Genomic DNA, 24,540 nt, shown 5'->3' on the forward strand with positions numbered 1-24,540 from the left:
AATTTTTATCATCTACAATACTGTCTTATTTATTTTATAGTACAGTAGATTGATTATTGCTTTAATTTTATGGATCAATGGTCTCATTAGATAGTAAAATTCTTCTTAAATTGCTGTTTTAGGGGTTGTTTTTAAAAGTCTGGAACAGATTAATATATTTTGCATTACTTTCTATGGGAAAGTGCGCCTTGGTTTTGGAACGCTTTGGTTTTGGAACGGACTTCCAAAACGGATTAAGTCTGAGAAGCAAGGTATCTCTTTTGATGGGGCAGGTTCTGTAAGACCCGTCTTTTATTTGTATGGAGGTGGTTTTTTTGCGGGGTGTTATTGGTTTGTTTGTTGTAATTAGTTTTAGTGTTTATACTGTGTAGTATGCTGCTTTGAGTCACATTTGTAAGTAGAGGACTAATAAATAATAATAATAATTATCGTAAAAAATTGTCCCAGCATCAAATCCACTTTCCTGAACAATTAAAAGACACATTAACCACACAGAGTCACAAAGTTATGGGCCTTTGAGCCTTTCTTGTGCTGCAGTCCTTTACTTGTTTACTGATAAGTAAATTTAATAGGGTTTACTCCCAGGTAAGTGGGGACAAGACTGCAGTATTATTGTGTAGAAAGGTGGCCAAGCCACGTGACTCCCTACAGACCTGTTGAGAGCAGGACTGAGTAACACAAAGGTAAAATACCACCAGTTCATCAACACCATTTAGCTGCTGTGAAGGTTTCTGCTATTGCTAGCTAGAGTGCCACTTCTCTGCTGTGGAAATGTTTTACAATAATTATTACAATATGACAGCTGGTGCCAAACAATGTGATGATACAAAAATGTTGTAAAAGCAACTGCAGATAAACAATCTGCTTATGTGGAAACAAATGAAAAGAACAGTATTGTAAGGGATTAAGAAGCTGCATCTCGGAAGCCGTAGCTGAAAATCTTGACATTATTGAACTTGCATTAAATAATTCTGGCTGTTACCAGGCTTATTTTTAAAAGACAGATTCTGCCTGACGTGCAGCAGAACTAAGATGTGGCTTTAAGATCAGTAGCTACAGGAGACAATGGATTCCTTTTCTCCATCAATAGGATTCAGGTTTACCATCAGTGACTTAGCCACACAAATATTACTAAGCTCTTGAAATCACCAATACGGTTGAAAGACAGACACACTCAAAGTTAAAGTCCAGTATTTATGGCTTTAACTAACCTATAGCTATAATATACATTCGCTTCCCAACAGACAGGCTGCTTGATATCAGGAAGGGAATCTGACTCCTTAAACTCTTTGAAATATACTTGGAGTCATGTGTGGATTTCATGCTCTTTATTCAGCTACCGATAGTAGATTTATAGTAGTGAGGAATGGAAGTTTCCCCAAAACGTCTGCTTTATATACATTATTTACACAATGGGCCCCACGTGATTGGCTAATTCCAGGATACTCCTGTATGCCAATCAGGTTGCGGATTCACTTCCACCTGGAGCTGGATTGGGTGGCTCCTGCAGACCAATCAGACTGCTGCATTCTGGATCCTATTGTTCTAGGACCAATCAGACTGCTGCATTCTGAATCCTATTGTTCTAGGACCAACCAGACTGCAGCATTTTGGATCCTATTCAACTCAGTACTTAACACTCTTCTTCCAAAGAGCTGAGGGCTATGTACACAGTTGTCCCACCAACTGTATCCTCACAGCAAACCTATGAGGTAGGGTAGGCTGAGTGTGAACAGCTCAAGAACATCCAGTGACCTTTTTGGCTGAGGGGGGGTTGAACCTGCCCCCCCCTGTCCATCTCCAGTATTCTAACCACTATACCACACTGGCAAGGTAGGCTTTCAGGGTTTCTGTACCTTCTTAGCAACAGATGGATTCCATAGAAAGGTCTCCACCAACCCGTTGTTTTCAGGTAGTTATGTCTTTTGCCTAGAAACTTATACGCTGATGGGGGGGGGAGTACAAAAGGAGACTGGACTGCAGTGTAGGCAACTCTACTGGAGCTTGCTTTATAGTCACTGGCTTAATAGTATTTCCTACATTGTTTGTTCCTTTGTCCAAGGTCACTTTGTTCATTTTGCTTCAGATTCTCTGCATTGTCTTTCATCCACCACTGTTGAGTTCACAGTAATCAACAGCATCTGGGATTCCTATCCACAAAGAGCAAATAAAGAGACTTTGAGCTTCTTGATCTGCTTATTTACCCCTTTGCCAATTTGCTGGGACATTGTGCAACGTAGCATCGTTTGTCTCCTATCTACAGTCAAACCATAGATCTCAATGGATTTACATGGTGGTCTGTCAGCATCAAGGACCGCAGTATCTTGTTTACACAAGAAGACATAAACCAGGGCTGTACCATATGTCGTAATCCAGTACTAATGTCATTCAGTCTCTGAGAACCGGCTACCATGTTGCCTTTATTATAGGTTTGTGTGGCCGTGTTTGTTTCGTTCAAGTCCTTTGAACAACAGTTTATGGAATTGCTAAGCTGTTTGTGCTTGGCAATGCTTGTATTATGGAAAAGCCACATAAGAAGGGTCACCCACTACTTTTATAGCTCCTTCCTTGGGCGTAGCCAAGGGGTGGCAGGGAGGGGGCAGCTGCCCCCCTAAATCAATCAAAATACATAGCTGAGGTTCTGTCCCTCTTAACAAAAATCCTGACTATGCCCATGGCTCCTTCTCATTTCCCCTTAATTCAGTTACAGGTGACTGTGTATCTGAAGAAGTGTGCATGCACACGAAAGCTCATACCAGGAACAAACTCAGTTGGTCTCTAAGGTGCTACTAGAAAGAATTTTCGATTTTGTTCCCCTTAATTCAGCCAGATATGCTGTAGGAAAGATGATGTTTTTGAGGCCTGGGGGCAGGGGTGGAGGAGGAAAGTCCTTTTTGCAAGCAGAAGTCCTTCTGCAGGGCTTTCGCTGATGGATTATGTTAGGTGAATCCCACTCTCTGTTGTGTTTCTGAAGTAATCTGCATAACTCAGTACCCCTTCTTTCAAGATTTAATGCAAGAGCAAAGCCTTCACATTGTATGACTCATTTTCCATGCACTAGATACCAAAAAGAACTGGTGTTCATCATACCATTAACAGCTGGGATTCTTCTCCAATCTCATAACCCCTTATGCTGCAGGATTTGGCAGATTTTGTATCCAGATGGGAATTACGTGAGAGACTCAAAAGGGGTGTATATGATGGGTGTTGACTGTACTCTCTGGCTCATAGTCGAGGCAATGTTCTAGCCAGGCCTGTATGTAAGTGTTCAACACAGTGAGTTAAAAGTTTAATTACTGCAGCAAGGCTGATTTTTAGCACAAAAAAACCTAAAAGAAAAAGAAAAAGTCAGGTCAATAATGTTTGAAATGTTACATATATAATAAGATAGCTTGTGATAAAGATATTGATATACACTTTCCTCTTATGAGTGATAAGTGGGGTAATACTTCAGTGTTTGGGTTCCTTTTAGAGTACATTGGAGACTGGAATCTTTGCAGGATTTCTTTACTTACAAGTATGCAAGCAGAGCATGCTGTCAACAGGCAGCAGATCCCCAGAGAAAGGCAAACCATTTAAAACTAAGGCCAGGCAGAAAGGTTCATCACTCCCTGCCCGTCCCTCAAGCTGCAGGGGGGTTCACCATCTCCAAATTTTGATGCATATATAATGTCAAACAGCCAAGAAGGATATCTAGCAATCAAGAAACCATCTCCCATCACCTATTACCCAGCAATGAGACTATCAAAGCAAGTCACCCAGGAGGCATAACACCATTATCTTTGCAGCCATTTTACCTTTCTTTGATTGCGGCTCTTTCCAAGCCTTCTGTATTCCCTATAAAGCAGTACTACTCATGATGGGAGAGGCCCTCCTCCCCCCCTCACAGTCTGTCACACACTGGCTTATTATATTCTAAAATGGTTTATATTTTAACATTTGCTGCACCCAAGGCTTAAAAGGTCTAGCACTCACAAACTGATGACAATATGCAGGAGTGCCAGCTTGAGCCCGTGACCATGGGTGCCTGTGGCTGTGGGTGCCATGCAGTGTGCATGGCCCTGGCACTGAAATTTGTGGGGACTGGCATCTTTGGTGGCATTATATATATATATATATAGAGAGAGAGAGAAACATTATGTTGCTATGGTGGCATTGGAAACACCACCAAATAATATGCTTTCACATCATAAGCATGTGTTCTGTGGGGCTTCCTAGTGTTCTCTTAGCAGTCTTGCACACCCAACAGCGTCGTTTGGAACGCGTCCGTTGCACGTAGAACTCCGCAGGGCAGCCTTTTAGCAACGCGACGGCGCGTCTGCAACATCCCAGGCCGCTGCTTGAGGTCGTGCTTGTCGTGTTGCCTGCGGCCTGGCTCCCGCCGTTTTGCGCCCCTTTCCTCGGGACGCTCCTTGGGCTCCCAGTGCTCCTTCCTCGTGGGCGTTTGCACGACCTACTCTGCTCACCTCGGGGTTTACCCACAGCTGTTGCCTCTGCAAACAGCGGGCTCTCGGGCAAAGCCTCTTCCGGCCGAGCAAACGAAGCCCTTAGCAACTTGTGCTTCTCTCGGGATCCCTACGCGGAGGATCATCAATCAAAGCGGACGACGAGCACACGGGGCAGCTCTATTGCGGCACTGGAAGGGGCGGGAGTGGGACTTCTTTTCAGAGTGGCGGATGGAGATGGAACGGAGAACGCCCACGCCTAAGCCGCGTTTACTTTTGTTGGTGTTGCCGCGCGCCTCCTGGCCAGAGCGAGTTTCCTACCAAGGTTGGCAGGATGGTTGGTGACAGTAGTCGGGCGAGGTAAACTCTGGTGTTCAGAGGCGCTGAGCAAACCCCCCCCCCCCCCCGCGCCTCTATATTTTCCTCCCCATTTGCTGTGAAGTGAAATAATTCTTGTAGCTTTGTTGGCTTTGTAACAGGACGAAAGCTGCTAGACCTCTGGCCAGTTTAGCTCGCTGGGACTTACTTTCGAGTAGACCCGAATAGGTTTGCCCTGTAAACTGCCCAGTAGAAAACTTCATCTCACACCTCTGTGGTTATGGAGCACTTTTTGCCTTTCTCTAACTGGGTTTCTGAACAGGCCTCTGGACTCCGTTGCTCCTTCCCACCCAATTTAAATCCCTACTCAGAATTAAGCCTTATTGAATTCAGTGGGGCTTACTCCCAGGTAAGTAGGGATTGCATCATTCGCACAGGTGTGTCTGAATGATGGTTAGATGCTGTCCATTCTCATTCTCTCTCTCTCTCTCTCTCTCTCTCTGTCTGTGTGTGTGTACTGTTACATCTTGGCTGCCTCTGTTTTTTAGTGGACCTAATCCTGGGGGAACAGGGATGCGGGTGGCGCTGTAGGTTAAACCACAGAGCCTAGGGCTTGCCGCTCTGTACGCCAGCTCCCTCGGCCAGTAAAGTGAGCTGAGCGCCACAACCCCAGAGTCATCCGTGACTGGACCTAATGGCCCGGTGTCCCTTTACTTTAATACTGGGGGACAAAAGGGGGGAAAGGCCCTGACCATGTACAGAGTTCGTTTTTTTTTTTTTTTAGTATTTAGGATTTTAAAAACGCCTCTTTGTGGAGTTTGAGGATAAGCGCAGAGGGCCTAGAAGCAAGAGAAACTTGATGGTGCACATAGTGTGATTTCTTGAAGGAGAGAAAGGGTGTGTTTCTGAATTTGAGTGTATTGAGGATGTGTTGTGCTTTAACCCTCAACCTGCCTATCATTGATGACCACACTGATGAGTTCCAAGCTGAAACAGTAGCTCATCATTTGATTTGTTGGGACAAGCCCAGTATTCTGGGTTCTCTGGTTTATCTCTGTGAGGTAGTGGTTGGATGGCCAACATATGCATTCAGGCTTCCTGAAAGTGCACCTTTTAGTTAAGGTATGGATCTTCATATTGTAGTACAACAGGCACCAGTTGACATTCACACTTATGCATGATTACCGTACAGGTATATGATAACCCACTTATTTGGGGGGAGGTAGCCAATATAGTGCCCTGAAAAGGTGTTGTACTGCAACTCCCACCAGCTCCCACCAGCATAGTCAGTAATTTTGTTTACTGTTTGTAACATTTCTGCTCCTTCCTTCCTTCCTGGAACTCAAGGTGGTGGTGTGCATAGGGTTGTCTCTCAAGATCAGGTGTCTCTCAAGATCAGGCCTAGACCAGCTTAGCTTCAGAAGAGTTGCCCTTGGATTTGTGGGACTACTCTGGTGTATCTTACTGCAGCATTTCCATTCTAGCCCACATAAATATTTGCTAGATGGCCAGAATGCCCACCTATAAATATTGGCCACTTCTGGTATGTTTATAGCCTTGGAGAAGAAAATAATTATCTACCAAATTACAAATGCTTTGCTTTTTGGCTTCCTGGAGACAATTGTTGCTTGTCACAGGTGACCAGATGAGTGGCTATTTATAATTCTACTTTACTAACTGGTGACTGAATCACATGCTAATTGATTTCTCATCACATCACTCGGTTGGTTATAATCTCTTGATCCCAGCTGAATGTGTGAGCACTGAAATAACAATGTTACCTGGAAAGTGAAAAATAACTGGGAGATGTTTTTCCAACCTCGTGACAAATTCTGGTAGAACATAGTTCTTGCTTATTATATTTGAACAATTGTTGGAATAAAAGTATGCACGCAGAACAGAAGGAATTGGAAGTCCAAAGAACTAATAATTTTAATTCTATCACAGGATGGCAAGTAGACTGCCAGATGTTGAAGAGCAAGATGAGGATGAGTGTGAGCCAGCTGAGTCAAAAGGGTCAGATAACACTGTGCGTTCAGACAGCACCTTTGGAACTGAAAGCCCAGAGGCCGGTGGGGGTGGTCACCCTACCCCTGAAGATGAAAGCACAACATCCATAAGAAGTGAAGAGCTTGATTCTGAGCACCAGATTAACTGCACATTCTCAGTCTCGCTGGCTGTTCCAGTTGTACTTCCAAGTAGGTAAATTGCATTTATCAGTCCTTTTCATTCCTTTCAGAAGATGTTGTCCCAAAATATTAAGGAGAACATTGCCCCCCACCCAAAAAACCTGCTCCAACCCTCCAATAGTTATGTAAAAGCCTTATTCTGCGTTGCCCAATGGTTACATCGCTGGTTCTCTCACAGTTGGTAGTGATGCAGAGTATGTACTACAGTGGTACCTCTGGTTGCGAACGGGATCCATTCCGGAGGCCCGTTCGCAACATGAAAAGCCCGCAACCTGAAACACTGTATCTGCGCATGTGCACGACACGATTTAGTGTTTCTGTGCATGTGCTCACGTCGAAACCTGGAAGTAATCCATTCTGGTACTTCCAGGTTCGGCGCGGAGTGCAACCCGAAAATCGCATAACCCGCAGCGAACGCAACCCGAGGCATGACTGTATTTTTGAGTTCTTGTCAGTGCCCACATGTTGCCATATTGTGTGACTGGGCTGATTGTCCCAGGTCTTGTATATTTGTGAGCCTGAAACTGGCACAATTTTTAGTTCATGTGTGCTCTTGTCTTAATAGTTTAAGGTGTGGATCCCTCCATTCTGGAGCATCATGCTCTGTTAACACCTTCCTGGGCCTGATTTGGCCCTTTGTAGCTGCCACTCCCTTGTTCCTTTAGCATCTTCCAGTTGTGTGGACTTCCTTACACATTCTCACAGTCATATGTTGACTGTTGTTTTTCAGTAACATACTTGACATGTTTTCCCCTGGGAAAGAAAAATTAGGTTAGGCTTGTGGCTGGTGTGGATAAATACTTCATATTGGAATGGTTTTTGCTAACTCTTGAAGTTTGAAGAATTGGGGAAGATTATTGTGTATCATGCCTACAGAATTTAGGAACTAATGCTCCTGCTCAGCTTGGAAAGTACCTTTGAGAAAGGATTTTGGGAAGAGAGTTACTGTTTTTGCCAGGGAGCTAAACTGAATGTGCAACTTCCATTAGAAATGAAGGCCAGATCCTAGCAGGGACCCCAACAGCTCTGCAGAAGATGTGTGTGTTCATATGTGTGTGAGAAAAATAAGATTCTTGGACAGATTTGTTTACATAAAATGTGGAAAATGATATTTTGTAACAGTTGGATTCTCTTCCTGCTTCCAATTTCTGTTGGGATATTTTTCTAGCAAATAAGCCTGTGATGGCCTCTAGACAAGATATTCCAAGATCAGCATCTAAAATGAGAGACTCATATATTCCAAAAATGCATCGTTTTTATCATATTGAATATTTTCTTCTGCCCGATGATGTTGAACCCCGAAAATTAGATTTGGTGCTATTTGGTCCAGTGGCTAAACTGTTTCTGGAAACAGAATCTAAGGTAAGAAGAATAAGCAACATTTACTAATATTACTGAAATCTGAGGAAAGGGGTTACTGCATAATCCTATATGGTTGGTCTCCTTGGATTCCAAACTGGTTTCAAAGGATTTTTGAAATACTTGCTCTGTGTTCTTCTGAGGTTTCTATAAAACAACTTATAACAAACACTTCTGTACAAAATACTGCCCTGATTGTCATTAGATATTCTGAAAGTTATTTTCTTTGTCTCAAGCTTCAGTACATACGACAATAAGCTGGACTATATCTTATCAGATGAACCTAGCGCCTGTTCTTACTTGTCTCTTCTGAATCTGTTTCCCACTAACTTCAGGGGGTTCAGTCAATCCAGGTCACTTATTGTTGACTAGATTGCAACTAGTTTCAGAAACTTGGCTTAGTGGCAAAGCACATGATCTGCATGCAGAAAGTTCCAGGTAGTTTCCCTGGTATCTTTACTAAAGGGCGAAGTGAAATACCTTTTCTTGAGACCCTGGAAAGCCACCTGTGACCCTCCACATGTTGTTGGCTCAAATTCCCATCAGCCCTAGCCAGCATAGCAGCCAGTGGTAAGGGCTGAATTCCAGCAACATCTAGAGGCCACAGGTTCCCACTCCCTGGGCTAGATAGGCTACATAGACAAATATTTGCTCCTGGCATCAGACAGCGTCCTATGTTACTGTTGATATGCAGCGAGAGGAGATTATGATTAGTTTCTTGAAAAGTTCAGCTGTGTTTGTTTGTTACACATCTTTCCTACTCCTCCTTCAGGAAGCTTAGGGTGTTTTATGTAGGAATCACTCAGCCCCTGAACAGGCAGAAACCTGACACAGCCTTCACAGGCCACTTCCTGGCCTGTTCTCTAGTTTTAAGTCCTGCTTTTCAGCTGGAACATGTGCAAGTATGCTATGGATTCTGAAGAAGTTAGATACCAACACAGCAATTCAAGCAGGTTTAGAAATAGTAGCCGTTAATTTCAAATAATGCTTCCCCATGCTTATACAAATGGTATTCTGATGTTGGAGTGTCTGTATACTTAGGCAAGGGCTGAACTCTGTTGAGCAGCCTTCGTCAAACTGGTGCTTTCCAGACTATAATTTTCATCTGCCCCAGGGTTCATGGGGGTTTTTGTCCAAAGCATATGAAGGGCATCTGGTTGGGGAAGGCTGCTGCCAATAATTTAAAGCATAAAAACTATATTCCCCATAACGTTTATGCCAGGCACCCCCAAACTAGGCCCTCCAGATGTTTTGGGACTACAACTCCCATCATCCCTAGTTAACAGGACCAGTGGTCAGGGATGTCGTCCCAAAACATCTGGAGGGCCGAGTTTGGGGCTGCCTGATTTATGCAGTCATCCTATTCATACGAAATTTGGGAAGAGGGAGCTGCTTGGTGTGGTTTACAGGCTACTCAGCTCAGAATAAGGATCACAGAGCTACCACAGTCTGAACAATTGGAGTAAAAGTAGTGACACCCCCCTATTTCTAAACGCACACAGTTTCTAAAAAAAAAATTCTAGTAAATAAAATAAAGTTTTTAGATTGAAGGTTGAAATTATTTTGAAAAATTATTTGTATTCTTGTCAAGTACATCTTTTGTTAGTAACCTGCTGTGTCTGCTTGGATTTAGGAGGCTTAATCTTTCTGATTTCACATGGGAAAAGATGGGTAGGCAGATTATGCAGGTGTAATTATAGAATTGGGGTGTTTGGAAGGGAAGCAGTTGCATGAGGGGTTGTTTGACTTAAAATTATTCCTGCAATCAAGATTGCTTGTATTTTATCACTATGGCATTCACTACGGAGAATTTCTTTAAGTGGGAGGATAGTAGGCGCCCACCTTCGTTCCCACTACCCACTCACAATGTTATGTAGGAGCATGGCAGTCTCACGTGCAGGGATTTCCTGTGGCCTTGCAGATGTTGCTAGACTATCGCTCCCATTATCCCTGGGCATTGATCATGCCAACTGAGGCTGACAGGAGTCAGGTAACATCAGACACAGTGTTCCTATCCATTTCCTGGATTGTCCAAGGCAGTCTGGTTGGATAGGTTTCTTTGACCACTGAGAACGAAGTAAAAGCAGCTGCAGGTCAGTGGAGAGGCTTAACGTTTAATGAAAGCTTAACGTTTTCCCGCCATGGTGTTTCTGCAGTGGATATCCCTCCTTTGGCTGCTATGAGCACTGCTGAGGAAGAGAGATGTGCCCTTTGTGTGGTACCTGCCCGTCCCCCATTGCTAAAAGCAGCTTCAGGGGGCACCCCTCCTCTTCAGTGCATTCTCATACTACAGTTTTCTCCCCCCACAGCTCTGAAACCCATTTTCCTGTGGGATTCTCGCATCTCCTATCCAATTTTAACTCCTGGCATTCTTGATGTTTAAAATCGGAACAAAAGTAAAGCTTTCCTTTTTAAGAGGGAAGTGGTATTTCTCTAATAATTGAGTTTGTAAATCACTGCTATTGGCTCTGTCTTTTTGGTGGTTTGCAAACCTGATTGTGAGAGAAACACCACTTCCCTAATCCATTCGGGTGATGGCTCCTGTGCAGTTTTAAGAAAACAGTCAAAATTAGTAGCAGCTGCTTCTTTTAATTCTGCATGCATGTATCACTATAGTTCCTGTACCGGGGATACAGCAATGATTGTGCTGTGCTGTCCTTCCTCTCCTCTCCTCCCTTCCCCAAATTATATTGTAACAAAGAGAGCTTGGAGAGAGCCTGAGTAGGGGAGGGAGAGAACTGAGAAAAGGGGGAGCAGGGATTGTGAAGTGGGGGCAGCAGTCTGGATGGTGGGAAACAGTTGGCACAAGAAATTGGAACAACAACACCACCACCATCATCATCATCAACAACAAATTTATTATTTATACCCCACCCATCCTACTGGGTTTCCCCAGCCACTCTGGGTGGCTCTGGGAGAATCCATACAGCCCATATAGTAAAGGTAAAGGGACCCCTGAGCATTAGGTCCAGTCACGAACGACTCTGGGGTTGCGGCGCTCATCTCGCTTTATTGGCCGAGGGAGCCGGTGTACAGCTTCCAGGTCATGTGGCCAGCATGACAAAGCCGCTTCTGGCGAACCAGAGCAGCGCACGGAAACGCCGTTTACCTTCCTGCTGGAGCGGTACCTATTTATCTAATTGCACTTGACGTGCTTTCGAACTTCTAGGTGGGCAGGAGCAGGGACCGAGCAACGGGAGCTCACCCCATCATGGAGATTCGAACCGCCGACCTTCTGATCAGGAAACCCTAGGCTCTGGTTTAACCCACAGCGCCACCCGTGTCCCTCTACAGCCCATATAGGTTTTGGGAAATATTAGAGTGGTGTGGTGAATGCTTTGGAGGGGTGATGTTGGGAAGGGAAAGCTCTTGTAGTGTAGTTTGTATGAGATGCGTAACTGAAACATGCTGCTGTACATTTTTACATTTCCCTTGTCTTTTCCTTTCCTTTGCTCGTGCTTCTTTCCTCCTATTCACTATCAGCCAGAGACTCCAAAGGACAGTGAGCGGCCCAAGTCGAAAAAGGCATCCGCGCTGCATATTTCAGTGAGTGCGTATAAGATTGTAAGACAGCTCTAGAAATGAGTTTATGCCTGCTAAATCTGAGGTGGAGAATGTAGGAGCATGCTATCCTGTTGGCCTGCGCTCAAGGACAGTGGCACAACACTCTCTTGTGTGGTGGCACCATTTAATCATCACGGTTCCATTGATGCTGAACTAGAAAGATGTGGCCAGTGCCAGGTTCCATTCCAAGGAATTGCTGATTATATTTGGCTATTGGCAGTGAGAGTAGAGAGTGCCGTAGTTTCTCTTACGAACATTGCTTTCTTAATGATAGCGTTTGGTTATGACATCACACAAGACCTATTGCCAAAGGCTCTCGTCAGGCAATAATGAAATCATAATGATATCACTGTGTACAATATAGGACTATTCCCTGGAGGAAAGTGGGGGAACAAAGGTGACTTGCTGATTTCCCCTTCCTCTTGTGCTCCTGTGAGGCTGCTCCAGAGGGTTGGAGTATCATCTGGAATAGCATGGGAATTAACATAGAAGGCCGCAGAGGGAACTGTTGAAAAATGCTTCTCTTCCCTACTTCCCTCCAACAAGATGTTGTCTCTTTGTTCATTTGCTACAGTTGATCTCCAAATATAGCAAGAAAATGGTAAAATTGTGAAATCAGTTGGCAAATGCTATTGGACTTTGGACTCTACCGTATTTTGCTCCTACCCCTTAGAATATATTTTTTCTCTCCTGCATATCCAAACCAGTACCTTTTCCTCATTATGATCCCATGAACTTCAGCTTCAGTTTTGCAAAAATAAAATTCACAGGATCTGAGCACACCAAGCAAAGTGGGATTTCTCATAGGTATAAGGCAAAACAAAATAAAATAAAAAATTCCTTCCAGTAGCACCTTAGAGACCAACTAAGTTTGTTCTTGGTATGAGCTTTCGTGTGCATGCACACAAGAACAAACTTAGTTGGTCTCTAAGGTGTTACTGGAAGGAATTTTTTATTTTAATTTTGTTTTGACTATGGCAGACCAACACGGCTACCTACCTGTAACTGTAGGTATAAGGCAGCTCCAGATGGCTATGAATCATAGTTTTGGGTGAAGGCAAGTCACCAGAACATAGCCTTTATAGTAAGATATGACTCAATATTTTGAGAGAATTCAGTTTTTTTTAGCCCCGCCCAATCACATTAATAAGACAACTGCAAGCACCTCAAACAATTGGTTATTGTTACAACACGGGGGTATTGTCTCACAATCTAGTTATTGCAAAGGCATGTGAATAAATTTAAAGTGGATGAAGTCAAGAAAAAGTGGCACCATAATCAAAGTGTAAAACCAGAAATAAATTTACATTCATTCCACTGACTTCTAAAAGAGGCTAAAATATACCTCCATATTTTACATTCTAAAATCTGTATTGCCTATGAGTTCTCTTTTGGAATCTACTTAGCTTTTCTGTATGAAAACACTTAAAATTTTGTGTGCAACTTACAAAGGAATATTAGTTCCTCAATATGTCAATTCATGGGGGGGAAATAAGCTAGTGCAATTTGTTTTAGAAACATGTAAAGCTATGTATGGAAGGTGCATGGTCTTTCACCGTAATGTAGATTTTGCATTTATTCTGTCCCTTTCCCTCAAGCAGAGCACCTTTTTCATCCAATGTTAATAATTCTGTACAAAATCTTAATGTGGATTTTAATAGTTAAGAATATTGCAGTTTTATGTCTTTCCAGTTGGTGGCAAGTGGAGGAATAACTAATGTTTTTTAAAATTCATTATTCCTTCTCTTTAATATTTTGGTGTTTTGTACAATATATTTTCAAGCTCCAGTAGTCAGGCTTTTGTGGCTTGTAAGCATGTTTGGAAAAAAACTATTGTGGGCGCCACCACAAAATGATTGCTGTTAGAGCCCTACAAGTCACAAAAGGCTATTGCCCAGTCACAAAGGTGAAATGGCTTTCCCATAAAACAAGGTTGAGGTTGAGTCTGAGGCCCAAACGACTGTTTGACCCTAAAAAGGACAATGGAATGCTCCTCACATAAAAATCATACCCAACCCACACTCCAACAATCGCATTCCTGCAGAACTACAAGCCACACCACGTTGCAACCACATGCAAGATAAAATGCTCCACTACTCCACACTGCCCTCCTCCTACCCCCCAACCTGGAAAATTGGGGATCTTTTACTCACTCACATGCTCCTGATGGTGAAATCCCATTGAATCAAATAGGGCCCTTTTCTTTCTTTTTTTGGAAAAGAAATTTTCAAAAATCGAGGACTGATCTAGGTTAGGACATGGGGAGTAAAGGGCCTTTAACTCTTTGGCCTCCCACTGTGGTCTCAATCCAAACTGGCTCCCTTCCCAAACCTGCAATTTGCAATATAGAAAAGGACCCGTTTGGTTCAGTAAGACCTCTTTTTGCAATGCAAGGTGGGCCTAGTCAAAATTCAGGACTGCAGTGAGGGCAAAGAGATAAAATTATCGTACCGCAAAGCTCTAGGATATTGAGTAGGCTTCCATGCTATCAATAGGTTAAAAAATGCTTCTTGGCTTCTGTTACTTCCCTCTGCTCCAGCTTGTCTTCCGCCACTCTCCACTGACCCACAACAACTCCCTGCTTAGGATTCTGAATTCCCTTTTTTGTCCTAGCCCCCCCCCTTTTAAAAATGGCAAATTGGGCTGCCCTCATACAGGAAAGCAAAGGCCAGGCCTTTGGCAACTCTGACCACTCTCCCTTCTTTTGTGTGCTTCTGTGGCACATGGAGCCCAGAGGCATAATGTGGGGAAATGAGGAATAGAGTAGTAGAGCAACTGGAGGGTAAAATAAAATAAAAAGCATCAAAAACCAGGATGTCCAGGAGGGCATTGGTGGGTACTAAAGAAGGGACAGCAGTCCTTGGCAACCCCTGTAAGTTGCCCAGTTTATACATCTTAAGTTGCTTTTGAAATGCAAAGAAGAATCATTGTGGCCCCTAATTTATTTATTTTTTAAACCATCTGTGTTTGTTTGTTTTTTAAATAAATAAAAAATAGGTTGTGAGACCATGGCTTGAACACGACCAGCTATGGGTGTCATGGAATCATAGTGTTGAAATTAATGTTACCACCGACTTTCTAATGAAGCTAAGAGATCATAGTATAAAGCTGAGATTATGGGACACCAAGGATAAGGTTTGTTCAAAAGCCAAGTATAGTAAAGCAAAGGCTACTGCACCACCATCGGATCAAGGATCTCTTGAAGGTAAGCAGAGTATTTAAGTAACAAAATACTTTGTAAACGCTATGTGCAGATAAAGGAATTAGCAGTTTGGTTTTCCAACTCAGTGCAGTGATGCATTCGTGACATTGCTTAAACGGGTTTTCCTCCCATTTTGCATGTGTCTTTAAAAAAAACAACTAAAAAAAACAACAACTGAGGAATGTCCTTGGAGGGCACAGGCTGCTGTGGTTAACCCTGAGCTGGTCTCAGTTTAGTCACTGCCTAGATGCAAGACTGTATTGAAGCCACATCCAAATCAGCTGAAAGACTCCCATAAGATTTTGTCCAATTTTCTTCTAAAACTTTATGAGAAAAGAGATTCCTCCACAGACGCTGGTGGTCTCTTGCAAGTTGCAGAATTCGGAACTGCCAGATTCCATGTGTAAAAACAGTTTTAAAATGGATTCCTCTTCCATCCTACTCCTGAATACCCAATGCACTTGCAAATATCTGTTGGTGAACTCTTGAGCCTTTGCTAGTATAGATATATTTTACTTTGCAGAAAACGCTCCAGAAAGCTTCTGTTCTTATTTAGGATTTTGTTGGGAACATAACCTGGCAGGCTTCAGGGATGATTGCTTTGTATCGTGAATCAGAAAAACTGGATACTGGGCCTTCTTCGCACTAATCCATATTCAGAAACAAAACATGGTACAGTTGCTTTTGCTCCACTGTTTGGAAGAAACAACCAGAAGGCTTGGCTTAGCATTATGAGTGAACCAGGGCTTGTGCCCCCCTCCCAACACACACACACAGCATTTCTGAGTAGTAAGATAGGAACAAACCAGCAAACTTCTCATTCATAGTAAGCCATAGTTTATTTTTGACTATGGCCTAATAAATGAATGAGAACATGACAAGGTGACCACATACTAACAAACTCATGAGTCCTGAATGTAATTTCTTCTTACCTTTCCTCCCCTCAATGTACAGTAAAGCATATGATTTCGCTTCAGAGAAACTTCTTGGAACAATGTCAACCCAAAGCCAGTTACACAAAAATTAAACCACCAGAAGTGTCCCCCATATCAGAGAAGTCAGCAGTTGGCGTTATAGCAGGTATAGTAGTATGACCATGGTGCTACATTATGTGACTATTCTACGGAAACTATGAGCCATCTCACTGTTTCAGCCTTCATTGTCACTTGAACTTGTATAACATGTTACAGTGGTACCTCTGGTTATGAACGTAATTCGTTCTGGAGGACCGTTCTTATCCTGAGGCATGTTTTCGCTAATGGGGCCTCCTGCTGCGTGTGCGCCTCTGGCACGCAATTTCCGTTCGCATCCTGGGGCAAAGTTTGCAAACAGGAGCAGCTACTTCCGGGTTAGCGGAGCTCGTAACCTGAAGCGTTCGTAACCAGAGGTACCAATGTATTTAGCAATAGTGGGTTGGATCCAGACTTGTTCCTATTGTTGGAGAAGTGGAGATGTCTTTCGCTGATTTGCCTACTCCCCCAGGGTCATCTCCATGTTATTTTTGGGGGGGGGGGGGTTCCCCAACCCTCTGGAGCTGATCTACAGCCCCTTCAGGAATCAGCCAAAATTCTTTCCTTTCCTCCGTCAGAGGCATTTCTCCACTGGATCAACAGCTTTCTGCAGAAAGAAGGATGCCTTTCATTTGTGGGAGACAAACTCTGATCCAATATATTATTTTATAGTCTCTTTTATGGCACAGTTCTGATAGCAGCTCATAACTATTGAAACTTCAGTAACAATAAAAATACATACGAAATCTGTGGAGAAAGTAAAAAACAGATTAAAATTAAAACTAAAACAGATTTAAAAATCTGGGAAAATAAGATATTTCTGGCTACAAAGTGGCATCAGTGTATTTATCTGGAGAGGATATTCCAAAGTTTGGCTGCTACCACCTTCTGCAATCACCCACCACACCTTACTTCATGGGTGGCACTCTTGCTCTCCCATTTTAACTCCCTTTATACTCTGATCCATCCCAACTCATTACCAAGAGTTCTGTAACTAAAGCAGGTAAAGGTGGGGACAAATGACATTATTGCAGAGTCCCTTTGGCTAAGGAGAATTAATGTGATTATATTTCCATTAACAACCACCTTGTCTTTGGAGTTGTGTAAAATCATTCATTCATTTTAAAGATTAATTCCAGTTTTAAGTGTTTCCGTAATTTTCACATGGTACATCCACTCAATTCTGTCAAATGCATCCTTTGCATCAATGAAGTATGTATCTGTAAATGGTCCACTTACAATTGCTCCTATTTATTTATAGAAGTATTTATATGCCATTCTCTTGCAAAACATCAGCAACATAAAAACATTTAAAACCAATTTGTTGTTGTTGTTTAGTCGTTTAGTCGTGCCCGACTCTTCGTGACCCCATGGACCAGAGCACGCCAGGCTGTATTTAAAACCAATACAGAACAAAAAAAATTTTTTTTTTAAAAATTGGCTGTTCAAGAAAAATGTAAACAACTGCAGAGGCCTGCAGTCATTAAAGTCTTCAAAAGTCTGAAAGTCACAAGTGAGGATGCCTGCTGAATCACTTCTGGAATAGTGTTCCACAGCCAGGGACTCAATGCCTGACTTCTGGCTGAGGCCAGTTGGGCCTTTGTAATAGGGGTGGGGGGGGCAACTCATGTTGATCTTTGAGATCATAGAATCATAGAATCATAGAGTTGGAAGAGACCACAAGGGCCATCCAGTCCAACCCCTTGCCAAGCAGGAAACACCATCAAAGCATTCCATCAAAGCACCATCAAAGATGATCTCGGTGATTGGGCTGGGACATAACACATAGCTGTCAACCCTCCCTGCTGTTTCCCAATGCTAAAATAAGGGAATTTCCCGCAAAAAAGGCAAAGGTTGACAGCTATGGACATAAGGGCTCAGTTAGTTGTAAATGACTCAAGAACTGTTCAGATAAATGTTGTGTACCTTGAGTTTTCTAAAGCTAACTCAAGAAGAAAAGGCATTATTTAACTCTCATCTTGAAGTCATTTGAGAAATTTGAAAATATAAAAGGGGATAATTCTAGTTTAAAAGAGAAAATGCACCCTGCCTCACAGCAGGCAACATCTTAGAAAATACATTATGTCCTATTTAAGAGAGGAAACTGTCAGATCATTGGTTCACCTAGTTCAGTATCATCATGCTGACTGGCAGTGGCTCTCCAGAATTTCAGACAAGAGCATTTCCCAGGCCTACCTGAAAATACCAGGGACTTTCTTCACACAGTACACATGCTCTACCACTGAGCTATGGGCTATCTATAAGAACGCCTCTTTACAATGGTGCTTTCCAGCTCCTTGTAAGTTGCCCTGTGATCCTCGGATGAAGGGTGGTATAGAACTTTAATAAATAAAATAAAAACTTTTAGTCAGTTAATTGCTTTTTAAATTAATTAACCTATGACCAGTTAATTGAACAGTGCAGCCCTAATTAGTATTGTGTATGTTACAGGTTCTCCTACTTCGGCTGCAAGCAAGCACCTGGATGCAGACTCTGATGCTTTCATTGAACGCAAAACTTCCCGTAAATCTGTTGGTGCTGCAACTCGCTCGCTGAGGTAAATCTCTCCAGGGCATAGGGCTATCGGAACAATTTCTGTTTCTACTGAGGCATGCATGTATATCTTTAAAGAAAGCTGAAGTCAGCTGTTTTTCCAGATGTCATGTCATGTCATTTATTTATTGATTTGATTTATATACTCCCAAAAGAACCTGGGGCTGTAATTTATACTTAGACATTGACATCTATAGATTACAAAGTAGTTATAGCTTTAAAATGCAAGACCAATAGCGACGTATTTTGCAACAAGCAAATTTGTCTCTTTTTTTAATATATAAATTGAGTCAACAGCTTTTGTCACTACCAAACTCTTGTTTTCTTGTTTACTGGCTTAATTTGCAACATTTCCCCTTTGGCAAGCTGCCAAAGCACTAGACTTAGTCAAGTTTGTTGGTTTAAAAAAAAAGCAAGGGGGTTTATCTTGTAGCCTTTAGCTTCTACAAGTCTGGGCAGACAGAGGTAGTGCCTCATTTTCTGAGGCAGAGGATGGTGGCAAGGCTGTCTCCTCCAGCTGGGAGGGCCCAAAGTAAGGTACTGGTGGTTCTCCCCTTGAAGAAGCAGCACAAAACTTGTCCCCATCCAAGTCCTCAGCCAAACTGCAAGACTTCAAGTGGTGGGTCACGACACATTCCCTATTTTATGGATCTCTTCTTGTCTCCAGTACTTTAATCCAGGGGGTACAAAGGGGGCCTGGACTGCTTGCTGCCACCAGCTCTGTGCCATTTCTCCATAGTGCAACACTTAGTGGCTGCTTTCATGCGCCCCTCCACAGTTTTTGTAAGGCAGTGTGGGACTCAAACTGGGCTCTTGGCAGCAGGGCCCAAGTGCTTTATATTCCCAGTGCCACTAAGGCAGCCTCTGGAGACTGAAGTAGTTTCTTGGCTCTTTCACTACCTGGCAATGTCTCGAAAAGATAATGCAGCTCATCACTGTGGCCAAGCCAGATGGCTTAAGGAAGCAATGGGTTGGACTCTGTATCACTTGTTTTAGTCTGAGCAACATGTGCTCAATAGCTATGCAGGCTTCTCTTCTTGCCTGTTCTTGCCTCATCTGTCCAGTGTGTTTATGCTACCACCAGCCTGTCTGTAACTTGCCTGCAGCCCTTGCTGTTGGTTTATGTCAGGGACGTCCAACTTCCAAGAGACGGTGATCTACTCACAGGAAAAAAAAACACTTGGCAGTGATCTACCCCTTTTTTGGGGGGGGGCGGGTTCAAGTCAAATTTGTTGAGCTGTTTTTAGGGAGGAAAGTTCCGTTTTTGGGGGGTTCAGGCCAAAGTTGCTGAGGTTTTATTAGGGAGGGAAATGTCAGACTACAGAAAAGGGAGAAGGAGTTTGGTCGCTCACCAAAAGATCGCTATGGAAACAATCTGCCTCATAGCCAAGACTATGTCTTCCGTTCCAGCGATCATGCGAAAATGGAGGGCGGGGCGAGGGGGCAGAGGCGGATGCTCTTAGGCAAAAGCAAAGGAATAGGAGCCCGCAGTCGACAGCGATCGACTAGAACCTCCCAGGGATCGACCTGTCCATCCCGATCGACCTGTTGGACATCCCTGGTTTATGTGATGTGGAACGTGACCCTTGTCTTTCCTTGGCTGTGTTATCTACCTCTGGCCCTTTGCATCTCAGTCTGCTTGTACCAGGGTGGGCAAGTGGCAGCCTGACTCCAAGCTTGGCCAAGGCCTAATATCTGGAAAAAGGCAAGAGGGAAGGAAGCCGGGACAGGCTGGGTTGCACTCAGTCTAAGTACTCTGTTGGTAGCTAGATAGAGACACAGAGGCAGCAGCCATAACATGCTCACTTTTTAATCATTGCATCTTGGGATAGATTACAGAGCTGGCTATCGTTTGTTACTTTCTTCCTTTGACATTTTCAGATGACCTTTAATTTCTTGGAAAAATAGGGGGAAATTGAACTTTTGAAAATGTTCTTCATTTCAGGCACATTCCTGTACTTCAAATTTATTGTACAGTGGACGCTCGGGTTGCGAATGCGATCTGTTTGGGAGGCACGTCCGCAACCCGCAGCACTGCGTCTGTGCATGCGCAGGTTGCGATTCAGCGCTTCTGCGCATGCGCAAAGTGCTGAAACCCGGGAGTAACCCGTTCCGGTACTTCCGGGTTTGGCACAGAGCGCAATCCAAAAACGCATAACCCGCCGCAGCGTTTGCAGCATGAGGTATGACTGTAGTGCTATCCTCCTTGTCAGCCACCTAGCTGATAGGGTGCTGTAAAATACAGCTTGATGACGGGCACACTGCAGGAATGTATGCAAGTAACATGACTTGTTTTATTTCAAGAGATGTTTTATGAGAGTTGAGAGAGATCCTTAGCATAAAAATGTTCCCCCCCCCCATACTATCTTGCCAGCCTATCTCAATATATTGGCTGCATTGTGGAGAAGCTGCTAATAGACATTCAGGCAGGTTTTGCATGTGCATCTGGTGCCTTGTAAATCTTTTTAGTTAGCGGCTCTTGCCCTGAACCACAGAGTGCTTTTATTAGGTGAAAGGAAGCTTGAATGCAGTTTGGTAGGGGAAGGGGCTTCTGAATCGGAAGATGTGAGGAAGCTCAGGTGAGTGCATAGGACCATGGATTGCTGCTATCTGTTGCAACTTGGAAAGTGATTACTAGTAAACAGTCAAATAATGTTCATTGGACAGAGATATTAATGTAAAATACTACTTTAAGCCACCGGGTAATATAAATGTTTGTTGCATGGGGTTAAGCTTATTTTGATTTTTGAGAAAATTGTACAGTGTGCTTAATCTCCTCCTGCTGCTATTTTAAGATTTCTTGAATTGCTGTGTCTCCTTTCTTCAACAGTACTTAGTTCCTGCTTTGTAGACTAAATACCCATTTCCTGGTCTTGTCTTTTGAAGTCCATGCCAATTCAATAATTTTCTCTTCTTATTTTCCCAATAGGAAAACAGTCTCACAGGATGATAATAAGCATATAAAGAAAAGCCCAAGAGTACAATTTTTTGTAGACATTTTTAAAATACAAGTTACATTACTTTTGACTGGTACTTAGAAAATGGAGTTACACCATTTTATTGCCAAATAACTTGGGTGTGGTAGATTTGGCATCTCCAAAAACCTTACAGACCTAAGATTTGCAGCCAAACAAAATGTTGTCTTTATCAGGGCAATATCACCCATTATGATATACTGACCATCACAGGAATGTTCCCCTGTCATTGCAAACAGATTTGCTGGCACAAATGTTTGGATAGAGCACCAGAAACTAAAATCCCATTTAAAGTTCATTTAATAGTTCTTTGACTGTTAATGATGCTTTGCACTGCAGGACACCCTGATTCTATAATTAGAGGATGGTGGCAGATGGTTGGCATTGATATAAATCACAAGTGGCTTGGTACAAGTTGATCCAAGTTGCCGTATATGTCTAATTCCTCTCATCTAGCTAACATATTCCAAGAACCATTATTCTTGGCAGTTTGTAGGGTAAGGCATGCCAGACATGACATTTCAGTTTCACCAAGTGTGGGATATGGTCTTAGGCAATTCACTGTGGAGAGAAACAGCATTTGCAAATTTTGTATTGCTAGATGTTTCCAGGATAGAAGGAAAGTAGAGCAGAAGTGGGACTTGCTCACGATAATTATTATACAGGTGAAACTCGAAAAATTAGAATATTGTGGAAAGGTTCATTTCTTTCAGTAATTCAACTTAAAAGGTGAAACTAATATATGAGATAGACTCATGACATGCAAAGTGAGATTTGTCAAGCCTTTATTTGTTATAATTGTGATGATTATGGCGTACAGCTGATGAGAACCCCAAATTAACAATTTCAACTTTGGGGTTTTCATCAGCTGTATGCCATAATCATCACAATTATAACAAACAAAGGCTTGACATATCTCGCTTTGCATGTCATGAGTCTATCTCATATATTAAATTCCAGTAGCTAATAAAAACAATTGCTTACATAAATGGACTTTTCCACCTGTATTGTTTATACCCTGCCCATCTGGTTGGGTTTCCCCAGCCACTTACCATTTATGTCTAGTTCTGGTTGACATAAAATACATGGGTACATTTTAAGTGAGGCTTGTAAATACCTTCTTGTGTAGGTAGACATAGGAAGAAACAGCACTAGGCAATTGGGCAGGGACACTTTTTTTGAAATGGTGAGTGCTAAAAGCCTTTTTCTATCTGGCCATTGATGTGTCACCAGTAACTAAGTGTGGGCAGTTGAAAATGTATAGTGAGGGGGCCATTGCCATTGGAGGTGCACTCTGGCCCAGTTTGCACGACACAGTAACTATGGTTCTGTCATAGTTAATAGTTTGCTGTGAATGTTGGGATGGTTCCTTTTTCAGTTCTCCCCTAGTACTAGTGGGAACAATAAACTATCATGCCTGCCTTAGTGTTATGCCTGAAGTGGGGATTGTGGTTTGGTTCACATCATGTTTGTTTCAAATGAAACAAGCCTCACCCCCTTATTAACTATGGCTTACTGTGCTGTGTCAACACAGCTGTTGCCCACAGTTTTCTTCTAGGAATTTGTGCACATGGGAAGCATCTGATCTGACTTGGTCTGCTGTTGCACAAATAATTATCTTAAGGAGGGCATAGCACACAGCCTGCTGCTTTCACAGTAAAACTGCAAGACCAGTGGATTGTGGGCAACACCCTATTAGGACAAGTAACAACAAACCCTTGTGAGCCATGAAGTCAAGTACCATAATGTCCGCCATGATGTCTCATATGTGGGGTACCTTATTAAGTTTGTCATGGGGAAAAGTCAGCTTAAAAAAAGAATATTGACATTGTACTGCAATTGATATAATTGGTTGTAACAATTAATTATTTTTTTGCAATGTGTGACATGCTAAAGTTCACGAACATATGGTCTTCTAAAAGTCAGAGCTGCAGCCCCATCACATCCACAATTTTGTTACATATATTCAGTGGATTTTTTTTTGGGGGGGGGGAATATGAGTTGCCAGTACTCTTAAATTGATAAAAGTGCTTTGAGTGCCAGCAGAATTTTTTTTGCTACTCTGTACCGGTGATTACTGTCACAAAAAAGTCTTGCAAATATCACATCTGGCGAACAACATACATTCCTGGACAGAAATGCTATTTTTGTCCTAGCACAGTCTTGGTATGCATGGGGGATGAAGAACATTTCAACCACAGTACTTCAGGGTTTTTCCTCCCCTTTCAGCTCCAACAAAAAAATCTCAGTGGGATTGTAAACTCCCACAGATGGTATTGCAACCTCTGTAGTGTTCTGCCTGTAATGGGCAGGTGAGAATTTGTTTCTAAGAAGCCTAGCAATAAATCCTTAATTGTGACAGTTGTAACACGTACAGTGTACTTACCAGCTTCTTGCTTTAATTGCAACACCTGGAGATTCTTATTTCTTAATGGTCATCTCAAAAGTATTTCGGCCTGCTGCAGCAGCGTTCGAAATTCCCATTGTTCTAGGCTCATTTTGCGACAGGGAATTTCATAAACGTGAGCAGTGTCTGAGCGCTGCGCCTAAGATTTCAGATTAAAATTGCCACTGTTATTCAGGAGTAAATTCCAACCAAGTTCTGTGGGGCTTCCTCCCAAGTAAAACGTGCGTGTATTGGGGACCATGTTTCATGTACTTTTAATGTATGATGTGCTTTTAATTTGAAATAAACTAGCTTGTTAGTTACAGTGATACTTAAAATCAAAACAAAATTTGGAGTGGGATCATTGAAGGACACTTAAGTCTTAGGTTTGCGAACTGGACACTCAAGATGGGTGTCTGTGCCATCAGTTGTATAGGCCTTTAATATGCGTTAATTGTGGTGCCAAAAAGATTAATTTATATGAAGGAAAGGGGGTGTAGGGAGAATCCAGGGCTTGTCTGTAGAGTGGAAGGAAAGGA

The 24,540-nt window shown here is 42.7% G+C and overlaps 1 protein-coding gene across 3 annotated transcripts in view; it reads left to right on the forward strand.

Moving 5' to 3' along the window:
- Nucleotides 1-4,500: 4,500 nt before the first annotated feature.
- The window catches only part of CFAP92 (cilia and flagella associated protein 92 (putative)), a 53,285-nt gene continuing 33,245 nt past the window's right edge, over nt 4,501-24,540 (forward strand). The window contains exons 1-7 of one of the 3 annotated variants that reach the window (XM_033140830.1): nt 4,501-4,805; nt 6,711-6,961; nt 8,121-8,314; nt 11,795-11,857; nt 14,873-15,080; nt 16,032-16,157; nt 18,539-18,644. In XM_033140830.1, coding sequence (XP_032996721.1) covers nt 4,780-4,805; nt 6,711-6,961; nt 8,121-8,314; nt 11,795-11,857; nt 14,873-15,080; nt 16,032-16,157; nt 18,539-18,644 — 974 coding nt within the window. In that variant the 5' untranslated portion in view covers nt 4,501-4,779. Of the gene's footprint in view, nt 4,806-6,710; nt 6,966-8,120; nt 8,315-11,794; nt 11,858-14,872; nt 15,081-16,031; nt 16,158-18,538; nt 18,645-24,540 lie in introns of those variants that run through there. The other 2 variants (XM_033140831.1, XM_033140832.1) reach the window with 2 other exon arrangements.

The sequence above is a fragment of the Lacerta agilis genome, chromosome 2, assembly GCF_009819535.1.
Source record: "Lacerta agilis isolate rLacAgi1 chromosome 2, rLacAgi1.pri, whole genome shotgun sequence".
In the NCBI taxonomy this organism is placed as follows: Eukaryota; Metazoa; Chordata; class Lepidosauria; order Squamata; family Lacertidae; genus Lacerta; species Lacerta agilis.